Source organism: Ceratotherium simum, chromosome 13 (assembly GCF_057802395.1).
Source record: "Ceratotherium simum simum isolate JZ-2026a chromosome 13, ASM5780239v1, whole genome shotgun sequence".
In the NCBI taxonomy this organism is placed as follows: domain Eukaryota; kingdom Metazoa; phylum Chordata; class Mammalia; order Perissodactyla; family Rhinocerotidae; genus Ceratotherium; species Ceratotherium simum.
Window position 1 is genome coordinate 16,579,181 of NC_141912.1, and position 24,337 is coordinate 16,603,517.

The following is a 24,337-nucleotide window of genomic DNA, read 5'->3' on the forward strand; positions in this document are numbered from 1 at the left end:
TAGGAATATTCTCTTTCTTGATTTCATGTCCTCACTTCCCTGTCACTTTTCAGTCTCCTGTAATCTGTCTTCTCTCCTTATCGTTTTACCAAAAAAAGACTTTCCCGGTGCCCTGCTATCTTCCTAATTGTCCTCATTCCATTCAACCTCCTTGAAGAATTTTTATCACTGACCATCACCCTCCTCAAAGTTTTTCCTTCCCTTGCAAATAAAACTCTATTCTTTCTAAATTGTCTATTTCATTTAATTTCTTTCTCTGACTTCTCTTCCTTCCTCTACCCCTTAAATTACATATTCCTTCAAGATTTCATTCTTTATCGTCAGAAGACGACTTTCTCGAACCTAGTCTCTCCCTGGTTGATTTCATCTATTTCCAAGGTGGTGTCAATCACCCATATGCTAATGGTGCCAACTGTACATCTCCAGACTCCAGGCTGTTACTCCTTAACCCTAGGTCTGGATGCCCTACGTGAGCCTCAAAGGCACTTTATCCAGAACCACACACACCTCAACCAAATGCTGTTCTCCCTCCTGGTTCTGTCTCTCAATTGATGGAACCCCAAACCACCCTGTCACTTGAACTAGAAATTCCTAAGCCCACTTGACACCTCCTTTTCCTTCATCTGTCAGGTACAACCTCTGAGTCCTGACAATGCCCTGACCACAGGAATCTATGGGATCTGAAACCTTGCCTCCATTCCTATTGCCCTGATGCAGAGAGGAAGAAAGGATGAGAGAGAGCAGGGAGAAAAGAGAGAAAGAAATAAAAAAGAAAAAGGGAAGAGAGGGAAGGAGGGAAAAAAAAAAGGGGGAGGGAGAAAAGAAGGTAGGAGGGAAGAAAAAAGAAGGGAGAAGAAAAGAGAGGAAAGGAGATGAGAGGAGGAAAAGAAAGATCGCCTGCTTTTTAAATTTTTTAATATAAAGCTTGCTTTTTAAAAAAACTGTGAAATAAGGAAAGGACATAGGAAGAAGAAAAAGTTCCCACCAGTCCCTGACAAACGCTATAGGTACAGCCTCTTATAACTCGTCTCTCTGCCTCAGAGCTCCCCCTCCTCCAGTCTGTCCCCCGTTCTCTCATCAGAGGTACTGTTACAAAACAAAGTGAGCAAACAGAAAACAAAACTCATCTGGAACCCTGCCGTTGTTCCCCATTGCCTCTGCAACCAATTCCATAGACTCCACAGGATGACATTTAAGGCCCTTTGCAGCTTATCGTTTCAGCATCTGAGACCTCTCCCCAAGACTTCTCTCCCACGACGAATCCAATATCCCAATCACACTGGACAACCAGAGTTCTCTGAACATGTATACTTTCACGCCTGTGTCCTTTGCTGAATGATGGGCCTGAAATGTCCGTCCTTTTCTTCCCAATCTATATATTTTTTCATTTTAATAGATATATCATATTCCATAATTTTTTAGCTAGGCTTGGAAACACCAATAACTGCTCTCTCTGGGAGCTCGAGGTCTAATGAGGGGAAAAGATAAATCTAAATGTGGTTCATTGTAATAAGTGCTGAGCTGATGGGGGCCTCTAGGTAGCAGTCTTGAACACTGCCTGTGGGTTGGGGAAGTTGGAGAAGGGGTCCTAGCGAAGGGGCCCCTTGAACCTGGTCTTGCAAGATAAGCAGAATTCAAGTATGTGAAATTGCATCTAACAAATGGAAGAGGCTGAATATCTCTGCTTTTGTGTGTAGTGGGTTAAATCTCAGACCATTCCTCCCCACCCCTCTATCAAAATGACTTGGTGCTAAAAATATTTCTTTTAAACAACAGATTATTGAATTTTATTTTTTACTCCAGTCAATTACTTTTTTGTTTTAATAAGCAAGTTTAGGCTGTTCATCTTTACTTTTTAATACATTATTTGTCCTTAAGCCCAAGTAAATTTATCTTTATTGTAGTCATTTATTGCTTTCTCTTTTCATTTCTGCAGTGGATTTTAAACTCTCTTTCTTTTTGAGCTGGGCCAAAAGGTAACCTTAAGTGGTCTATCTGTTAACATTTTAACATTAATGTATTTCAGAAAAACCATTTTAATTGCTTCTATTTATTTCTCATTAACTAAATAAACTTTGATTCCCTTTTGGGGGAACCTTTTGTTCCCTTTCTACTGTTCATTCTTTGTAGTTATTATTTGAGATCCTTTTGAGGTTCTGCTAATACCTGATCGTTCCAAGAATTTATTTGCTAATTTACCAGCTGTTTTCATTATTACTGAAAGGATTATTAATTAATCCTTACTTAATACTCTAGTTCATTTGTTTCTCAAAGGGGTCTGTAAATCTGTGTCTAGCCTTAATTATCTCCTACAATGACATAATGAGTATGAGTCTTTGTGACCCACTGTTTTTATTTTTAGTTGGCTGACTGTTTTAAGTACTCTAAGTCTTAAAATATTCTCCTCTGCTTTCAGAGAGCGAGGTGACCCTGGTCAAGTACTTTCTCTTGGCTTTGTCATAGCTTCTCTACCTAGCCCTATTCTCCAAAGTCTAAGGAGGGAAATCTAATTAAATTATTATCCTCATATCATTAAATACCAACTTCCCTTATTCGTGATAGCTTTAAAGCTTTACTTTGTCTTTTTTTTTTTTTTGTGAGGAAGATTACCCCTGAGCTAACATCTGTTGCCAATCCTCCTCTTTTTTCTGAGGAAGATTGGCCCTGGGCTAACATCCCTGCCCATCTTCCTCTACTTTGTATGTGGGATGCCTGCCACAGCATGGCTTGATAAGCAGTGCATAGGTCCGCGCCGGGGATCCAAACCTGCGAACCCCAGGCTGCAGAAGCAGAGTGCGTGAACTTAACCACTATGCCACTGGGCTGGCCCCTGTCTTTATATTTTTTTAAAGGTGATAGACAAGCATGTGAAGAGAAATTTGGGTATGGGAAGTCACCCACCACTGAGTGAATTTGACTGGATTCTCTTGATGTCCGTGCCAAAATTCTATTTCCATTCAGTAAATTTTCTGTTATCACTGTTCCTAACTTTGTGCTCATCACAATCCTTTCTGACTCCATTGGATTTCTGTTCTTCAAAGCTTGACGTTCCTTATTTTATTTCATTAGTGTATTAGTTTGCTAGGGCTGCTGTAACAAAGTACTACAAACTGAGTGGCTTAAACAACAGAAATTTATTGTCTCGTGGTTCTGGAGGCTAGAAGTCCAAAATCAAGGTGTCAGCAGGGCCATGCTCCTTCTGAAGGCGCCAAGGGAGGATCTTTTCCAGGTATCTCTCCTAGCTTCTGGTGATTTGCTGACAATGTGATATTCCTTGGTTTGTCAACACATCACCCTGATCTCGGTCTCCATGTTCACATGACATTCTCCCAGTGTGCATGTCTCTGTGTCCAAATTTCCTCTTTTCATAAGGACACCAGTCATATTGGATTAGGGGCCCACACGACTTCAGTGTGACTTCATCTTAACTAATTACATCTGCAATGACCCTGTTTCCAGATAAGGTCACATTCTGAGGTACTTGGGGTTAGGACTTCTACATATGAATTTTGGGAGACAAAATTCAGTGATTAACACTAGCTTTGTCAGGTGCTTTTCCAATATTAGTATCTGTGTAATGCAGCCATAATTTGGGCCAGTCGTTCTAGCATGTCATAGTGACACTAACTCCATCTGTGCTGCACCAGTTCTTCTCTTTGTGTTTTTATTCCTTTCATATTTGCAAGCTTTGCTGAGCTTCATATCACTCCATATTTCTCTGTAGTGATAACTAATTCTTTTCTCTTTGGATGTTGTTGTCATTAGCTCATTCAGACGTGTTCAAGTGGATAGCCCCAGGTCCACGGGGCTTTGCTCATTCCCCTTTAAATTGCAAAACTGTTACATAAGCCTCTGACTGCTAATTGGTGAATTTTATTTGTTCAACTTATTTGTTATTTATGAAGCTTATCATACTGTGTTTATGTCTTGCTGGTTCTCTACTTCAGATCATTCTATGGGAGGGTGTTACCATCCGCTGAATTCCTTCTCAAGAGTCCAGAGTACATAACATCCAGCTCTTTTCTTTAATTCCTTTTTTCCTTCTATTGTCTCCTTTCTAATTCTTATGGACAGTTTTGCGAGAATCTTTGTAACTTCCTAAGATGTCGTGTGTACACATGGAACACATATAAATGTGAAGGAAAGATAAGACGTTGTTGGTGTGCAAGAGGCCACACTCCAGGACGACATAACCAGCAGTAGACTAGCTGAACAGGCGCAGATAAGGTGATGCCCAAGGATACAATTTGACTGGGATTCCTTATTACAATGGGAAGGGGTCGGGTGTAGGCCACTATGCAAAAGAACCAAATACTAGTCCATAAATGGAAGGTACGAAAGGATGGAAATTCAGACCTGCATGGAGCCCCAGGACCCCTTGATATAGCATTGTCACATGCCCAGCTCCCACCACTAGATCACAAAGCCCTTAGGAAGCCTGGCCTTAAAAGCAGTTTAGAGACTTCTTTCCCGGGTATTGCCGGCAGTATTGTTTTCACACCAGGAACCACCAGCTCGTTGTTCAGTGATAAGAAAAGTGGACCATACTATCAGTATGCAGAGGAGAACCCTGAATAAAACCAGAGGAGCTTGCCCTAGAAAATAGCCCTTTTGGTTCTCTCCTACATCTCTTCTATATGTCTTCTGGACACATACAGGTCACTCCTATTTGGAGTCGTGTAAGTCTAGTGGGAAGAGAAGTCCCACCAAGCAGAGTGGGAAGAACCAATCCATTCCCATGCTCATGTCCTTGGAAACATGTCTAGTCTGCTAGCCTGAGGTGAGAACCATTTCTGCAGACCAAAATCAAAGACGATTGACTCCATCCATTTTCTTTCCAGAGCTCTTCCCTGGCAGTGAGAATGTCTGTGGGCAGGGAAAGGTAGAAAATAATCATTTCTATACCACTTTCGTGAGTCTGCTTCTGTGTATTCGACACTTGGCTGGGGCCCCCCCTCCCAGGCATGTCCTTGTAATGAGCCCCTGTGTCATGAATTGTTGGAACCCACAGCCTGGCTCAAATGACCACGGGTGCCTCTTTGTCAGACACACGCTGTACATCTGGCGGCATCATCGGGGGTAACATGAGAGGGCTCACAATTTTAATTTTAACCAAAAATACATCTGTCAGGTTCAGTTCAGCTGACAGGATAAATATCGTATTTCTTTACCCGTTTGTAAACACCTTACTTCTCATCTCTATCTGACATGTTCCCCAAGGGTTTTACAAATGGAAAAAATCAAGTAGGATACATATGGGGCTGAGTGTGTGTGTTGTGAGTTTTGGACAGTCAAGTGTGGGGGTAGCTTTATGTGGAACTGGGTTCAGTACCAGCAACACATATGTGCCTAACTGGGAAATCTGACTGTGACAGCACCTTAGCATTGTCTTGGGTAAGAAAACCCAATAGAGAATATGGTTTTGAGCAGCTGCCTATAGAAACCTGGAGTTGTCCCTATTAAGATGAAGGATGGATTGTGTCATTGTCTTGGGATCTGCATCTCATTGCTTCTCTGGACACAAACTGTTCTAAACCAAACATGGTTTTCTTTCACTATCTTTGAAAATAATTCTTTATGATTTTCTAGTATGAAGAGCCTTCTAAATGAATTCAAAATACAAGATTCAAACACTGTTGTCCGATTTCTCTACTCACAATGAGAGTGCCAGTGTAGTAAGGACAGTATTTGTTTGTGAATTTGGAGAGTTCAGCAGGGAGAGAATTTGAGGTAAGTAGAATGGCAAATAGAAATAGTAAAATAGTAGATTTCCCAGTCCTGAGGGTTTTTTCCCCCAATCCTAATATAAATAGTGTAAGTATTTACAGCATTTTGTGTGAATATTTATGAGGGACCTTTTAATTCAGGGATCTCAAAATTCTTTTATCACCTGTTAGTTTTCACAGTGTCATGCTAGAGCGCATGGGTAGTCATGTTAGACTCCATCTACAGATGGAGAGATCGAAGCTCGTAGATGTTCAATTACAGAACTTGCCAGAGACCTGCAGTGATCAGCTGGGCTTCTTCCAGCCCAGGGCACAAGCCTCTGGTTACCAGTGCCACCCAGCCTTCCCCAGCCAGACTTAGTCACCAATGACATCTGGCCCAAGACAGCAAGTGAGCTGGTTCTGAGAATCAGGTCTAGGGCTAGCCCTGGGACACAATAGGAATGGTGAATTTGGACCTCACCTTCTCAGCACCCTTTCCCACCGTGCAAGCTCCCACTTGCACTCCTCCTCTTTTCGTGTCAGCCTGTTTATTGCCCTTGGTTGATTTCCACTGACCTTGAAAAAGGATTAACTGATAGCTAAAGGGGTGAGTGATTATTAATAAGGTCATACTTATCCAAAAAGTGTATACATTTTGAAAGGAAAATCTAAATGGCAGCCAGGTCTTCCCACACTTATCTCCTTTTCCCTGTTTCACATGCTCTTTCTCTTCGTTGTCAGGAACCGGAGACTCATAGAACCTTCTATTCAAGCAGCCCTCAAACTACACCTCCATGGCAGGCTCTGCCAGGGCCCCACACAGTGCAGGGGTTTCTGAGGATGAGGAGGGACGCGGGAAGGAGGAATGGCGGAAGGACTACCAGTACACATTCCCACCATCCACAGCGCCATAACGCTGTGAAAGTTTGAAAACCACACATCCCTCATATGCAACAATCTCCTATGTTTGTGGCCAAACATGTTCTAAGATCTAATGAAATAGAAAAATCCTGCAAAATTATAGGAAGTAAAACTCCAGGAATTTGTGACTCGATAACTTAAGTTTTTTCAAGGGAAAACACTAGATAAATAACTTACAATATTGAAGCATGGCCAGGATATCATAAAAAGATTATAGGAGTGCTTCCCATACCATCACATGGGATCATTGAAGGCTAGGGATCTAAAAATGTTTTCTCTTATTGACTCTGTGACTCTAACCCAAAGGCCACCTGAAGTCACTCTTCCCCTTAGGATTCAGGTAAGATGGGCTTGAATTCTCATCCTATGTCCTATGGAAATCCCAGGATATCTGGAAGTCCTGGTGTAGCATATTCTCATGGTCGTCTCTGGCTTCCAGGAGGAGCTGCTGCAGAAGGCATGCGCCATCTCTGTTCTGCCTGTGGAATCCGGAAATTTTCCTGGATTTCATTAACAGAAGGCAGTTGCAGTTTTAAATAGCATCCTCCAAACAAAGAGTCTTAGAATCATCCTCCCTGTCTTCCTCTGCCATCACTTTTCATATTCACCTCATTCATCAACTCAGCCTTTGATTATGGAGTGCCTACTATGTGCCAGGTGCTCAAGATACAGCAGAAAAGAAACAGAATCCATCCTTGTCCTACAGTCCTCTCAGATCCACCCGCTTCTCCTGGTTGCCCTTGCCACTGCCTTCCTCAGTCCCTTGTCAATACCTTATAAACCCCCACTGACTGGCCTCGCTGCCTCCGCTTTGGTGCTCCCCTCTGCGCCTTGCTCGGAATCTCCCCTCCCTGCCAGTTTGGTTATTCTAAGCTTCCTAATCGGGCACAGCTCTGCTTGAACTCCTCCCAGGGCTCCTTACTAAAATCCACATTCCTCAGCACTGCACATGGGGCTTCTCAAGAGCAGATCCCCGTCTGGCTTGCCAGCCTCATCACCCAGAATGCCCCCACAGGATTCGTATCCCATGCCATCCAGGAAAATTTGTTTCCTGCACACCGTGAATTTTTATGCCTCTGTGTTTTTTTTGTATTTTTCACAGCCTAGAAGGCCTTTCTCATTCTCTCAGCCTAGAATGCCTTTTCCCCTCATATTTCCTCTCATCCTTAAAGAATGAGCAAACATGGCCCCTCTGGATTGTCCCACCTGACCCCAACCTGCCTCAGGCCAGCTCCGCCCAACCCTCCGAGGCCGTCACACAGCTCCACTGACCACTGTAACCGTTTGCTCACGGGACCATCTCATTCATCTGTGAACAGCACACTGCCAGGAGTGTGGTCATTGTGGTAATTAATAGTAATTGTTCAATGAATTGTATACCCTGCTTTTTAAAAAAATAAAAAATTCATATTATAAGCCAACATTAATTTCAGAGATAAAATATTGTCTGCCTAAACCTCAGTGTCCTCTGCTGAAAAATGGGGATAAAATACTTAATTTCAAAGTCATTAAGAGAATTAGCATCTATCGAGTTAGAAACCGTAGTATCGGTCATATCATAGCATCTCACTAAGTAGTAATAATTTGTGTTAGTCGTTGAAGTATGCATTCTGAGTTAGCACAGTTGGCCTCAAATTATACCCTCTGGAAGTGTGAGAAGGAAGGGGATTAATGAAGATGGAGCACCTGTTGCTTCATAGCTGTTCCATGAGGTGGATATTATTCTCTCAGTAAATAAGGGGCAAAGGCAAGACTAAAACCCAGGACTGACTGTGGTGCCCGTGGTGTGTGGAAACCCCATTGTGCTGCCCTTTATGCCAAGGAGTCTGATGCAAACAAGACATTTACCACTAGAGGTTGACACGTGTCTTTGCCTTTGATCCCTCCTACAAACACAGGGCAACAATTGCACCAGAAAGTCTAGAAACTGATATTAATTCTAAAATGTATAAATTTGGTGGCCACAATGACCACAAGAGAAGTTGCCTTTAAAGCAAATCAGCAGCAGAATAACTGCTCTTCAGTGCTGGTTCCCACGGGCCACAGCATTCAGTTCTCAGGGTCCAGCATGGTGCCAACACCTCAGAGGTGATACAGTGATGCCTAACATTGAGTTTGGGCAGCCTTTCCCAAGGCCTGTCCCTCAGTGCTGCAGAGATTGTCAGGGTGCCCTGTTTGTGCTTCAGCTTATCTAGTGTGTCCCAGGAGCACGGGAGAAAATTGCCTGGGATTCTCCAGAAGAAAAGCCCTAAGATTCCATCCCATCCAGGAGGGCCTGCACTGAGCTTGTTCTTCTAACTGAATGTCGTGGACACTGCTCTCAATTCTTTTATCAATTATGATGTTTAGCTCAGCGATAATTCCATTTTGTGTGGCTATCGATGACATATTGTTTCTTCAGTATTTGAGGTCAGCACAATGCTTGAATAATTATGAAAATAATAACAGCTACCATTTTTCGGCCTCTATTATGTGTCAGATAATGTGGCACACATTATCTTATGTAGTCATCATCAGAACCTCATAGATGAACGTTACTCATTTCATAAGAGGGTAATGGGGCTCAGAGAGGGGGATTAGCCCCAACTGGTGTGAAAGACGTGTTTAAACCCAGACGTGTCCTACTCCAAAGGCGGTGCTTTCTTCGTTGTGCCTAAGAATATAAGTTTTGAGAGCCAGACATATCTGGGTTCAAATCCCAGTTGTAGCCAGGTGATCTTGAGCAAGTCACTAAGTATTTCTCCACCTCGTTCCTTCATTCGTAAAACAGGAATAATAATGTCAACTTTTCCCAAGTTTTGCGATGTTTAAATAAGACATGGAATACAAAGTACAGTGTCTGATTTATAGTAGGCAATCAATCATTTTTTCCCTTCCCCCAAACTGATCCTCAGATGATACTCCTTGCCAAATGGCTCAGACGGATTTTTCTGGGGTTCCTAACATGGGCTGCTGATGAGGATCAAATCCCATTGGCCGCCCAGCTCAGCTGCTCTTAGCCCCAGCCTGTTCTTATGTCTATTCTGGAAGGAGCACTTAATGTGCCAGAGGAAGGAAAGAGTTTGACCTTTTGGCCTTTCCTTTGCAGGAATTGTATTTTGTGCTTTGCAACGCTAATGTGTGATGCTGGGAAGGTACATCTTAGAAATTCTGAGAAATCTTCTAAAACCAACTGTGGAAGATGATTATATATTTTTCCTCTCTGTAAATTTACCAACTTCTTTTTTGATGTTGGCCAGGGGTAGGGTGCATGTATTCATATTTTAATTTTTTATTTTGGGGTTGCAAAAAAAAAAAAAAACCAACAAGAAACTGAGTATATTTAATACAGTAACTCCGTGGGGTGGAAGTCTGAAGGACCCGGAGCTGACAAAAGGCACCAAAAGAACAAACCGAGATTGGTAAGACACCAAGGTCATCAGCAGGTACTCTAAACTGCGGCTGGCAGATTTTATTCTGTAATGCTCATCAACAGCAAGCATATTATCCTGTACTATGTGCCAAGGTCGAGAGTATCTGGAATTGAGAGTGAACTACGTAGCCTGTGAGTGGCTGAATTCAGGTTAGCCAGTTGGGGGGAAAAGCAGCTTTTATGCCCTTCTGCTTCCTGTTTTCTCCTCATGGATGCTCCATATTCCATTCTGATCAGCTGCTAGCGTGTGACGGACTGGCTAGAGCAATCGGAATTAACCAAATATTCAGTCAGCCAACTCTTCTCGTTTAAGCCTTTTACATTAATAAAAACTTCTCAGCACTCCTGATCCCTTTTCATTGCTCTACTGCTTTTTTCATAGTATGATGTATTTATTGTCTATTGTAAACTGCATAGGGAAAGTCTTTCCTTTCTCACTAATGTATTCCAAATACCTGGGATTATACCTGGCACTTAATGGGTACCCAATAAATATATTAACAGATAAAAGGAACAAAAAAGCGTAATGAGATCAGGGTAAGTGCCACATCAGGCAGAAAAAAGCTTAAAGGAAAACAGAGGAGGAAGACGTAAAAGAAAATATCTGATAGTTTTGTTCGCTTATGAATAAAAAATACACATATCGAAACAGGATAAACTATTGCTGTCTTTAGGTAGATAAGTTTATTTCTGCTACCCAGATCACATCTGACTTCTCAGAAGGTTCATTTTTATTTATCACTTCAACATTAATTTGTTCATTCATTCATTCACTTGTTATTTGACAAGCACCGTGTTTAGTATAAAAATGCAAGCTGGATCTCCAGCATATGCTCATATAACATGATTGGGTCTACCCCAGATCAACCATCTCAAACAATGTGTCTCTATCTGTTACCTCAATTAGTTAAAATATGATACAGATGAAGCCTGGTCCAAAGGTTAGATCTCTCTGTGAGCCAGCTAGTTTCCAGATATAATGAGTAATTGACCTGGGAAATTAACAAAAATAATTTTACTGCCAACTACAGAGTATACTCATAATCCAGGCTAGCTGTCTCACAAACATTTGCTGCCGGCCAAAGTGGATGACTCAGCACAAGCCATCACCAGGGGAGAAATAGCACAGAGCTCTCTCCTTGCTGGTTGTAGGCCCAAAGCACCATCCTTGTGTGTGAGGAACAATACATATATATATTGTGTTGCACTGAACTGAGAATGTGAGAAGATGCTCCCAAGCAAAGGCAAGCTGAAGAGGGTAACCAGAAAGGGACCAAGCTGGGAGGAAGAACATTAAGGATGTCAGTGGCCACACTGCAGATAGTATTAGTAGCGAATTGTGGCCCTGGGAAAGAAAGGCTGGTTAAGCAGTGTGTCTAAATCTGAACTCCTGGTCTGCCGCTAAAACCTGTTCCTTTTGCAATTTCTCCTTCTCAGACCATGGCAACTCCGTCCTTCTAGTTACTCAGGTCAAAAACCGAGGAGTCATTCTTAACTCCTCCTTTGCTCACATAGCCCACATCCAATCCAGAGTCTACTTCTCACAGTCTCCACTACAGTCACTCTGGTCGCAGCTGCCTTCATCTCTCATCCAAATTATGGCAGAGTCTCAAATATGATCTCCCTCCTTCTACCCTCACCCCCACCCCCGGCAATCTAGTCTCAATAGAGCAGCCAGAGTGATCTTTATAAAGGAAAATCACATCATGTCATTCTTCTGCTCTAAAGTCTGTGGTGATTTCCATTTCATTCAGGATAAAAACCAAAGTCTTTTCAACAGCCTATGGGATCTCTGCCCCTGCTCCCTGCCATTTCCTCTCCTACCTCATACCTCACCACTTTCCCTCCCGCTCATTCCAGCTCCAGTGGTCTGCTTGCTGTTCCGTGAACACTGGAGACACATTGCAGCCTTAGGACCCTTGCAATGGTTGTTTCCTCTGTCTGGAAAGACCTTCCTTCAGATATCCACATGGCTCGTGCCTCCTCCAAGTATTTTTTCAGATGTCGCCGTCTCAGTGAGACCTACTCTGACCATCCTATTTTTAATTGAAACTCATCCCCCATGTAGATTTCTGATCCCCCTTGCTCAACTCTCCTTTTTCTGCTATGGCTTTTAACACCTGACATACTATATAATTTAGTTATCCATTATGTTTATTGTCTGTCTTTCCCTGTGATGGTTAATTTTAGGTATCAACTTGACTGGGCCATGGGGTGCCAAGATATTTGGTCAAATATTATTCTGGGTGTTTCTGTAAGGATGTTTTTGGACCAGATCAACATTTAAATCAGTAGACTAAATGAAACACTAATGTGAGTGGGCCCCATCCAATGAGCTGACAGCCTGAATAGAACAAAAAGGCTGACCCTCCACTGTTAAGGGAGAATTCCTCCTGCCTGACTGCCTTCAAACTGGGACATCAGCCTTTTCCTGCTTTTGGACTCGAACTGAACATCAGCTTTCTGGGTCTCAAGCCTGATGACCTTCAGACTGGAACTTAAACCATCAGCCCTCCTGGGTCTCCAGCTTGCCGACTCACTCTGCAGATCTTGGGACTTGTCAGCCTCCATAATCGCATGAGCCAATTCCTTATAATAAACTCTTTGTGTGTGTGTGTGTGTATATATATATATATATTTCCTTTATACATATATACACACCACATCCTATTGGTTCTGCTTCTCTGGAGAACCCTAATACACTCCTCACCCCACCTGAACAAAAGAGGGCAGGGATATAAGAGTCCCTGTATTGTTGACTGCTGTACCCCAGCACCTCTGACCAGCCTGGCACATAGATGACACACAGTATGTGTTTGTTGAACAAATGAAGAAACAAATGAACTAACAGTTACCAAGATAACTCTCTTTAGAGATACAGTAAACACAATCATCTCCATTTTATTAGATGGTCAAGAGCTATAGCCTTTGTACGTAATAACTAAGCCAAAAATCAAAGAATGGCCTTCCTGCACATGCCTCATACAAAGTAGTTCTGCATGTACGTCACATTTGATGCTAGCTTCACACATACTGTTGGCTACACTTTCTCTTTGGGGAATGTGAAAAACCAAGCACAGCAATCTGCAAGCACTGGTAAGACTCTGAGTGCATGTGATCTATGGCATAAAGCAGCCTTAAATCAGGAAAAGCTATGGGATGCCTTTCGACTTGGAAGTAGCCAGAAATCTCTCTTGGGTAACAAAGAAGCATCCCGCGGCCATGGGGCAGCACAGGGAGAAGAGATAGCTCAAGACCTGAAGACTAAAGCAAATGTCATTGGCCATCAGTGTGCTCTGCAGAAGGAGAATACTGTGGTTTAGTGGCATTGTTTCTAAATAGTCAGCCTTTCCACACACAAGATTAGATGTGTGAGAGAAGAAAGAGAAAACAAAGACGATAGGAGACATAAGGAGAGGAAAAAGATTGGAACTGCCAGTGGTGACCAGAAGCGGGGGCAGGGCTGGCCAAAAAAAAAGACTGACAGAAGAGACAGCAATAGAAGATAGAATTGCAGTGCAGAAGGGGAGGGGCTATGCCTTCCACAAATTATTATAGCTCCTGAAAACAACCACACTCTGTGTGTGTGTGTGTGTGTGTGTGTGTGTATGTATGTGTGTGTGTGTATTGGAGGTGAGAGAGAAGAGACTTCTTTACCTCCACTAACTGGCCCTGAAAGTGCCTCCATGGTAATGAGCAAGAATAACTGGAGAGGAAGAGGACAAATGAATACACAGTGAGCGCTCAGCAGATCTCTGTGAAGCCTGGAAGCCACTCCACAGACTTCCTCTAGCAGCATTTCCTGGCGTCTGTTCCACAGAATACCAGTTCCCTGGAAAACTGGGGGGGAAATAAAAAGTTCTGTGGGCAAAAAAGCTTGAGAAACACCAGATTAAAGAAAGTTAAATAGGTTTCTTTAGTACCTCCTTTAGTACTCTGAGGTAAATTGTGACTTGCCAAAAAGGGATGCCATATGCAGAATTCCCCCAAACTCCATTGACCGGGAAGCACTATTTCTGTCGAGCTGCTCGCCAAACTAGGGCGGGTGCTCTGCTGGATGCACTGTGGGAAGCACTGCTCTTGAGAAAAGCAAACAGTGGAATCCTAAAAAATTGTGCTAACCTTAAAAGAAAAAGCAGATTTCTGATTAAGGATGATTGGAGCTAAGTATCAGTAGCTCGGTACAGTAGTGGTTCATCTATCCTGTGGAGTAACTTAAGACTCACAGGGTAGTTTGTTGAAATCCTTTGCATCTCCTGAGTTTGAAAGGGAAACTGTAGATTTACGCCATCTCAGCAACATTCTGCATAGATGGGGAATGTCAGAGAAAAGATCTGGCCGTCCCTTTACCATGGGCCGCTTGTCCGGGGGAAAGACAATGACCCAGTAAATGCGGTTGACTGGACTGGGATCTTTCAAATGGTGGCTTTGGTAGTTTAAACTGAGATTTATCATTAGGAAGTAGGCATAACTGGTGAAAACCAATCCATGTGGTGTTTGGCATACAGTCAATGCTCAATAGATCTTGGTAGGAAAAAAATTAATGGCAGTTCAGATTTTTTTATCTTTGCTATTTCAGAGAACTAATTTCTGATCACAGTGTATTGTTTTAGCTTTTATAAAGCTGGTGGATTTGAATGATTTTTGTAGTTTTCTCCAATCCATATCCCTAGAGGTTGTTAGTTAGTGAGGCCCTTGTGCGTTTAAGTAAAGCACAGTGAGATCTACTGCTGTTCAGCCTTAATGTTTGGAATCCCATAAAGGAGAATTATAGGTGATTATAAAATTCATCACTGTCAGAAGCCAGATGGTACCTACCCAGAGAGGGTAAGAGTTGATATCTTCTCAGCTGGGCCAATAAAATAAGCTGGAACAATAACAAAATGCAAGATGAGATTCTTTTTGGCCACCAGTCTATTCTCTTATGCTTATTATGGGCAACCAGGTTAAGCTTTTGATTTTCAACTTAATTTTCCTTCTGGTTTCTCTCTGCCATGATTTTATATGTCTTTGTCATTGCTCATTACTGACCCACTGCTTTCTTCCTAGATCTCTAATAATCCAGCTAATCCCATGTCCCTCTCATGAACCCAGCATTTTCTAGGAGCCCATTTTCTCAAGTCCAGTCATACAGGAGAGATACACTAGAGCTTCATGTGTACCCCATGTTCATTTGTTAGCCTGCACACCAATGTGTGAATGCAAAAGATATGTTTTCTCTGACTGGACTATTACCTTTTTGCACTACCAGTGAAAGACTCTACCTATCAGAACAGGTATAATGGAGATTTTAAATCTCAACCTTAAGTTGCAGTTAATGTTAAGAGTTTGTTTGTTAGCTGTTTTTTGTTTGTTTGTTTTTTACCATTTTCTGACCCCTGTTGTTAGAGCAAGATTCACAACATGAGATATTTTAAGGACACAAGCTATTGTGGGTCACTGTGTAAACATTTAGATTTCCATTGAACTTGACTTTTTATATCACATACCTCCCCTTTTGAGACATGTCAAATGTTGAGAGCTTGGAAAAAATTATGGCCCATATATCATGTCAGCAGAACTGCGTTCTTGTTCTGATGAATAAATTGTAGGTTTTAGAGTGAGGACTTCCACCAATACCCCAGCACAAAAACTAGAAATGATGAGAGTTTGGGCTTACACCTGTGAACAGTGGCAAAGACAAAAAATAGTGAGAACTGACAAGGAAGTGGCCATTGCTTGTTGTGTCAATGGCCCTGAAATCCTAAATAAGGCTTTGAATGATTCTGACAAATTAAACTATATTGATAGCAACAGTGTAAATTATTATCTGAAGAGTAAGAAAATGACTTTGGAGAAGGCTCTTTGGCCTACGATTTGCTGGATGCTTTTGCAGAAAAGACTTTATGTTAAAAATGCCCAATTGGCAACTGCAAGTGGACTGTTCTACCTTTATGAGAAAAGTAGAACAATTTGACATCGAGCTTCACTGCCACTCCTGAGATCTTATTTAAGTGGTTCTATGTCCCAGGCTCCAGATCTCTGTATTTCCAGCTGTTCTTCAGCAAATGTCAGTAAAGGGAATGTCAGTAAAGGGATATCAGCGTGGTGATCCTGGGACCCAATGTGATACTAAATTATGTTTCATATACATGAGTGCCTGTCATTATTATTTTCTATGCTTTTCTGTATGTCTGAAAGTTTGTTTTTTAAAAAAATTATTACTGGAGAAAATGTGCTGATGAGTATAATGAGTTGCTGAAAGAATTTGCATTAAAAATATAAGGAGGAGTTCATGCATGCTAGAAGCTTCTCTCCTAAGTATCAGGATAATGCAACTCTCCAAAGCAATTCATTGCTCAAGGAGACCTAATCTCCTTGATTTTACTCTTTAAGAATGATTTTTAAGGAATATAAGCAAAAGTCTGTGGGATTCTTGAGTGTATTTTTAAGAGAGCTTAGCAACCCCAAAATAAGATATATATGTGGACTGTAAAGCCTTAAAAACATATAAAAATATTTTCCAAGGAATTTGTCATGATGCAATATAACAGCAAGTCCCATAGTATCATGTACATTTGTGGTGCTCAGTAGGTTTTGTTTATTTAAATTGACTCCTGTGACAGTTTTGCAAATGTTTTAAAATTTCAAGTTGTCTTAAATGCACAAATGTTTCTGAAAGTATTATTATGAGCATATTCTGAAACCTCCAGAATGTTCCTGAACAGTGGAAAATTTTTATGTAAGAGGAACATGAAGGGGAACCGGCCTGAGAAATATCTATAATTGCACCAAAGCAAGTTAACTCGAAATAACATTTCTGATAAAAAAAATTTGCTCCTAACTTAAAATGGTGAAAACAATTGCTTCGTTTATTAGAGTGTGCCCAAATCATATATTTTTAGAAGCAAACGCTGTTCCTGATTTGGATAACCTTTGTCTGAGAAAATGTTAACTGTTTTTCTGCATCTGAATAATTTATTCTGATAGTTTTTGAACATATTTTCCTGAATCTGCTTCCCTGATGGTAAAAAAAAAAAGCTTAATACTTTTCGGTGTATGTAAATTTAATAGTACGTATGTGAAATTTTTTCTACCATTGAAGGTACAAAACTAGTATGTTTTAAAACTTTTCCCTTAATTACAAAAGAAATGCATGTACATATTAGAAAATTTAGATTATATGGATAAGCCAATAAAATTAAATAAAAATTTTAGGTTAACACCTTGATGTATATCTTTCCGTGTGTTTTCTTTGCTATAACTCACACACATGTACACACATGCACCCAAATGGAATCAGCTGGTAAAACTTTGCACAAAAAACACCATAGTAATAATGATTGATATTTGGTAGTATGGTTGGCTAAGTGCTGCTAGATATGAGCTTTCTTAGAATTTTAAATGTAGGTGGGATACAAATATTAAAAAGTCCGATTTTTACTTTAATGCTGCTAAGTTTGCCCAAGTTGTACTAGTAATGCGTTTGTAGTATTTATGTTGAAAACATCCTATCTAAAGTGATAGCCTTCTCATGGTACTTGCGAGGGACATGTTGATGGGATTTTATTTGTTTGTGTACTTGCTTATTTTAATTGAACTGCTTGAATTGAGCTCTTAGAACCATTCTTTATGGTCTTGTCATTATTTTAAAAATAATTATTGTTATTTTTGAAGATACCTCTAATAATTATATCTACAAGGAAAAATAATCAACAATTAGCACTGCTTTTTTTCATGTGGTGGAATTAAGAATGTTTATTGTTTACTTAGGTTTTCCCATCTGTGTTTCCCGATGTTTCACAAAAAGTGTATATTGATTTTATAATCAGAAAAGGAAAGTATTTAAAAAGAAGTAACAAGAGATTGTCCATTTTCTACCTGACGTAGGACCACATAAAAACCCTGGATTCCAGAAATAGCAGGCTTGTTTCGTTTTACTCAGTGACACATCTTCGAGGTCAAACTCCCAGAGTTTGTTCCATCCCTTACAAAACAGCATGAGTGGGAATTTGGTTTTCCTTTTTGGGTAAAGTTTCTACAAAGCTTGCTGATAAAGCTCTTTAATTTTCCTTTCTGCAAAACAATTATTTCTGGAGCTAAGCTGAGATGAAGCTGATAATGGGTCTCAGTTCTTCAACTTGAAAGCAGAAGCTAGGGTCGTAAAGACATGGAGTCCTGAAATACTCTCCAAAGTACAGTCCCATCAGGCTAAGATAGCCCTTGGGAACATTTGCTGAAACTTGCAGTTTGCACATGCATCTCCTCCAGTTGGGCCATTTTTCACCTTCTGTTAAAGCCTAGAAACCTGGGGATGGGCGGGGGAGATTTTCCAGCTAATCTTCACATGAGCCTTGAAAAATTATATTCTTTGAGGGAAACATCTCTCAGAATAAAAGAAACCTGAGTGATAAGTTAAAAAAAACAATCTGAGTGAGACCTATGTAAAACTGGCTGTTTTAAAGTCATTTCAAAGCATACTAGCCACACTAGGTGTGTCTGAGGAGCAACAGCCAGTGTACGCTGTTGAAAAAACCAGGATGCCTCTTACATTTATCTGCTATCAGTGGAAAGCCCTTTTGTAGTGTTACTTGACATCAGAGCAGTTCAACCTGTATTTATTGAGTATGCCTAATACAGGCTTAATACTTAAACAGGTGGAAGGACCTCTAACGAATAGCCTCCCCCATTCTCGTTTCGTCTGACATCCCACACGATCAGCCTTGATGGAAATCACACCATAGCTCTAATGTTCTCTCTCTGTTTTTGATTCCAGCTGTGAAAGTTCAAGATGAGCTGGAGAATGTAAGCCAACTTTAAAGTACGGGAGAAATCTATTGGCACAGAATAAAAGCTGTACTGTTTATTAGGGTTGTGCAAATAGCCGTTGTACTTAGTTCTCTTAGAATTTTTCTTTTAAATGAAGACAATTCTTCACGCAATTGCCAAACTAAGGCAGAAGGCAACTTTCTCAATCTTTATAATGCTTTCATCAGATAACCAATGTAAAATATCTTCCAGAATACTCTGTCTCCTTGGGCTTTAGAGTTTGTTCTTGAGAAGTTAGAGATAAACAAAGATGGCCTTAATAAATCTATCTAACATTGTAAATACACGGTTTCTGGTTCTTTTTACCCTTGGGGCAATAGGCCAGGTATCATGGACAATTCAGATATTCTGGCCTTTCTCAAAAGTGTCATTGCATCAGAAATATTATGGCTCAGCAAATTGTTGGAGAAAATTAGGATGCTTTGTAGTAGTTTTGCCATAATTAAAAATCAGCTACCTTCTGGGAAAATCTATAACACACCTTAGATCAGATGTTGAATTTGGGGTAAAAGAATCCTTTGAAGAGGTTTAAAATGCCTTATCTTTGCAAGTATTATTATCTCTGATCCACAGATGAGGAGACCAAGGCTCAGATTAAGTAATTTGCTCAAGGCCGCATAGGTAGTAAGTGGCAGAGCTAAGATTTGAACCCAAGTCATTCTAATTCCAAAGCCCTTACATGCATTTCCTTTAGGGGAGGGTTGTATAAAGGAGTCAAGAAGGAGAAGTGAGGTCTGAAAGCTGCCACAGCTGGACATAATTTCTTTCTTAATGGTTTGCTCTCCCTGGCAGGAATGACTGTCCTTGGGGGTGTTAAGCCACCCCTGTAGCAGTGATTAAAATCTGTACTTGTTGAGCTTTTCCAATCCCCCCCCAACCCAGGCCACCTCCAGACCAGTTAAATCCGAGTCTCTGGGGATGGGACCCAGGCCTCTGTTTTTTAAAGCTCCCCGGGTGATTTCAGGTGTAGCCAAGGCTGGGAACCTTTGCTCTGAAGTCTTGGTTAAAGAAATTAAGGACGTTAAGGGGCTGTTCCATTTTACTTCGTGCAAACAAGATGTAGTAAAATACTGCTGAAACCTCTTCAGCTGCTTTTGCAAAGCTGAAGTACAAGAATGTTGCTATTTCTTTGAAACACACACACACACACACACACACTCACACACACACAGTCAGGTATCCTTGTATCTTGTATCTGCTCTTCAAAACCGAAGAAAGTAGAGAATGCTACAGGGATGGATGGGGAGATGTTACAAGCACCTATCTCTGTGATACTTCAGAACTCACCTCACATAATTTTGAAAGTCATTTCTTATATGACTAGAGAAGTCAGTTGTTGAATTAATCAGAAGTGGGAGTGGCCGGTAGTCATAGGCCAAGTTGGCTGGGGACAATGTAGAAAGCCAAACCAGAGTAAGGTAACTATAAATATTAGAAGCCATCATATTTTCTTAAAAAGAGCCTCAATGAAAGACTTTTACTTTTTCACACGGATTATGGTAACTATGGTAAAACTGATGACCCTCCCTCACGTCATTTTCCCACAGGAATAGGAAGATATCCTTTTACTAACCTCTCGCCCACCCCGATTTGAAACCTGTATTATTCTAGTGTGTGATCTATGCATTCAATTTGAAAATATAACTGATCTATGCTGTTTCACTGTATCGCATGCAGGATTCTCCAAAACAGGGGCTATATTGTACTTCTGGGTTTTTTCCATGTCTCAGGAGACAGTGTTAATAATGTTAAAAATATGTGCAAAGTTCATACATCACAGAATGAAAATACAGTATTACTATAACAAAAAAAAAAATCCATTCTATTCTGAAAGATGGATATATGCTTCTTTTAGCCCCCAGGACAATGGCTAGTCTTGAGTCCTTCTGCTTAGGCCAACATGGGTAGAGGCGCTATGTTTCTGTTCTGTATTTAGTAGCAGTCCTGTTTGTTTACAGAATGACGTGGCTGCACTTCTGAAACCAATATCGGAAAAGATTCAGGAAATCCAAACTTTCAGAGAGAGAAACCGAGGGAGTAAAATGTTTAATCATCTCTCGGCCGTCAGCGAAAGCATACCTGCCCTTGGGTGGATCGCTGTGGTGAGTCCCAATGGAACGTTGCCCCTGCATCTTGTCACATTTTTGGAGTGTTGAGGAGAACTCAGAGGTACCCTCAGCCTCCTTTGTCCTCCTCCTGTTACACTGATCTGGCTGAAAGCATCAGCTCTTTCTTATCCTGTTTGAAGTTCAGTGGTTTGTGTTCTGACATGTGGAAAGTGTTTTACTCATCTTTACAGAGCAAAATTTGCCTCCGACTTTCAAGTCAGTGTCTCCATTGCTTTTCTTCTCCTTTAAGGCATTTTCTTTCTTATCCTATTTTTTTTTCCTTCTATGCTTGGGTGATGGTCCTGTTCTCTCAGTCCCCCAAACCCGGTCCTTATGTCAAGGAGATGAATGATGCTGCCACCTTTTACACTAACAGGGTCTTAAAGGACTACAAACACAGGTACGTACTTTCTTTTACTGACTGAATTTTCCACTGATCGCTTGTTAGACATTTGCCCCAAAACAATACAGTTCATTACTGATTTCTTTCAAAGACTAGTTTACTATAAACGTTAAGGAAAAATCCCATCTTTGCAGGTAAAGCAAAGTGGAAAGTGAAATTAGTTATCCAGATAATATATGTGTTTTAGAAAGTTGGCCTCAGTTCTCTTGTAATGAATAAACTCTCCCTACTTGAATACATATCACTGTTACATATTCCCACTATAATGAGAGAGCTCTGTGATGGTTTGTGACAGACCAGCTCTGTGTGGGCACAAAACTTTTACACTGATAAAAATAGAGTTGGTGGATGAGCAGAGAGAAGAAAGGAGGAATCAGGAAATGAAGTGTAAAGGAAGAACAGAAATGAGATGAGACAATAAGGCAGGCCAATCAGAGGGAAACCGGAACGGAGATGGTGTTGAGATGAAATCCAGTTGGGGTGGACAGAGAGACATCATAAGAATAGCAGCCATTCAGAGGGCTGCTGGGAAGAGAGATGAGTCTGAACCAAGGGATTTTGCCTGAAGAATGAGCTCAAAAGGACATTGCTTTCTGCAGCACAAATAATAGATCCTAGAGAGACTTAAACTGGGGTTAGACTTGAAAATGGGACCAAATGGAGAGAGACCAGAGCTGAATAACCAGAAAATGTCTCGAAACTACTTAAGGGGTATCATGAGATTCCTCAATCTCTGATAATGTCATGGCTTGCCCCATAAACAGCTGGCTAAATGTGATGTGGCTGATGCCTAGTCACTCAGGGAAGGAATGGGGCAAAACTATGAGCAACAAAGTTCACGCCCTAGGTGCTGGGCTCAAGAGTGCATCCCCCTCTGAGCCCTCAGGTGGCAGAAGTAGAAGTGACCATCAGTCAGCAAAGGCAGGGGCTCTGGTGCCTCGCTCACGGACCCAGACTATTCAGATGAAAGGAAACTTGAGGAACTGAATGGTCTGGATTATTGCTTCAGTTCACCTCTTTATATTACTAACATAGATCCAAAAATATGAACCAGAAGAAATAGTTCATTGTAAGACAGGAAAAGAAGAAAACAACATTATAAGACAAATTTTATATGGAATATACAAAAATTGGATAGAATGTAGAGATAAAAACCTACTGTAGTTTCAGGTCATTGACCAATATTACATCTTCAAATTTTGCATACCTATTCCTTGTTTAGGTTATTTTTGGTTTTAAAAACATTGAGTAGATACAAAGGAATATTTATATAATATATGTGAGCTATAAAGAATTACAATACAAAAAATACCCATATATCCACCACTCAGTTTAAGAAATATGTACCAATATTTTTTACTATAAAAAACAGCCATGCTCAGCAATTCCACTGCTAGGTGTATTTCCAAAAGAAATGAAAACATATGTCCACGCAAAAGCCTGTACATGAATGTTCATAGCAGCATTATTTATAATAGTCAAAAAGTAGAAACAGTCCAAATGTCCATCAACTAATAAATAGATAAATAAAATGTATATCCATACAGTGGTATATTATTCAGCCATTTAAAAAAATGAAGTATTGATACAAGCAGCAACATAGATGAACCTTGAAAACATGCTAAGTGAAAGGTCAGACACAAAAAACCACATATTGTGTGATTCCATTTATATGAAACTCCAGAAGAGGCAAATCCATAGAGACAGAAAGTAGACCAGCAGTTGTCTGGGGCTGGGGAAGTTTGGGGAAATGTGGAGTAGCTGCTAATGGGAATGGGGTTTCTTTTGGGGGTGATGAAAATGTTCTAAAATTGACTGTGGTGGTGATTGCACATGTTCAGATGTTGAACCAAACTATTGACTTGTACCCTTTAAATGGGTGAATTGTATGGGATGTGAATTATATCTTAATAAAACTATTATATTTAAAAAATGAAAACAGCCACAGTGCTCCACTCCCCTCGTAGAGTTTTGTCATTCTATTTTAGCAAAATAGGTCTTGTAGCTTTTAGGAAGTACAGCTGTAAGAGACTTCAGCCCGCCTTTTTCCGTCCTAAGGTCTCTTTCACCCTGAGGAAACTTTGGTTAAATCAGTGATAGCCAGTAACAGATTTGCTGCACGCAGAGAACTGTGGTTGAGGCAATTGTGCCCAATGACACAACTCCAAATGTTGCCATGTTGTATTAAAGACTATAGAATTGTGCAATAAGAATGAGAAAAGGCATCAGAAATGCAAGTCAACCTGCTCTTCTCACATAAAAATAACAGTTCAGGGAAGAACAGGTTTAAGTTACAAAACCTAGACATAAAAATATGTCAGCATGAACGTACACCCATGGTGACTGCCACATAATAGATGACCTCTTCACATAGTGTTTTTTTCAGGAGGTACAGACACACACCTACACATGCCTGTTCAGGATCTTAGGCTCCCCCTAGGCCTCTACGTTTTTGCATATCACCCTTGGAGGCCCTTTTCGTTTTTATCTCAGTCCATCAGCTCCTGTCCTCCTCCCACTCCCTACCTGAGTGTATGTTGGGGCCATGGGTGTGACTAATTCTCCCCAGGTGGTAGCATAGCCAACAAGGTTGGGGTTTTCCACTTTTTTGTACACATATGAAGAGTGTCCAGTATTTGCCCCTCGATGTCAGCTATTAAGTAGAAAATGTACTTACATCAAGGACAACTCAGTTAAACTTAATGGACCCCCTGAAGACTGTGTAATATGCCGGAGATATGCAGCCAGAGGTGTGGTGGATTCATTCACTTCACTTCCAAAAGTGGTCAAACCAGTCCCAAGTCACTGTTGAGCTTGCAGGGGTGGTAACCCAACAGAAGTAGAGTACTCCACACCACTCACCTAACACCCATTTCTGGGTGCACCGGCCAACCGTGCTTTCACTGTGTGGGCTTGGTGAGAGCTGCAGGATGTTGCCATCATTTGCGACTCATGCTGCCTCCCTGACAGATCAGCC

At 41.0% G+C, this 24,337-nt stretch overlaps 1 protein-coding gene across 2 annotated transcripts in view; it reads left to right on the top strand.

Annotated features, from left to right (window-relative positions):
* Positions 1 to 24,337, top strand: part of CAP2 (cyclase associated actin cytoskeleton regulatory protein 2) — a 149,795-nt gene that overhangs the window by 90,197 nt on the left and 35,261 nt on the right. For both annotated transcript variants that reach the window (XM_087438056.1, XM_004432097.3), the window contains exons 5-6: positions 20,808 to 20,951; positions 21,272 to 21,357. In XM_087438056.1, the coding sequence (XP_087294182.1) occupies positions 20,808 to 20,951; positions 21,272 to 21,357 (230 nt within the window). The remainder of the gene's footprint in view (positions 1 to 20,807; positions 20,952 to 21,271; positions 21,358 to 24,337) is intronic.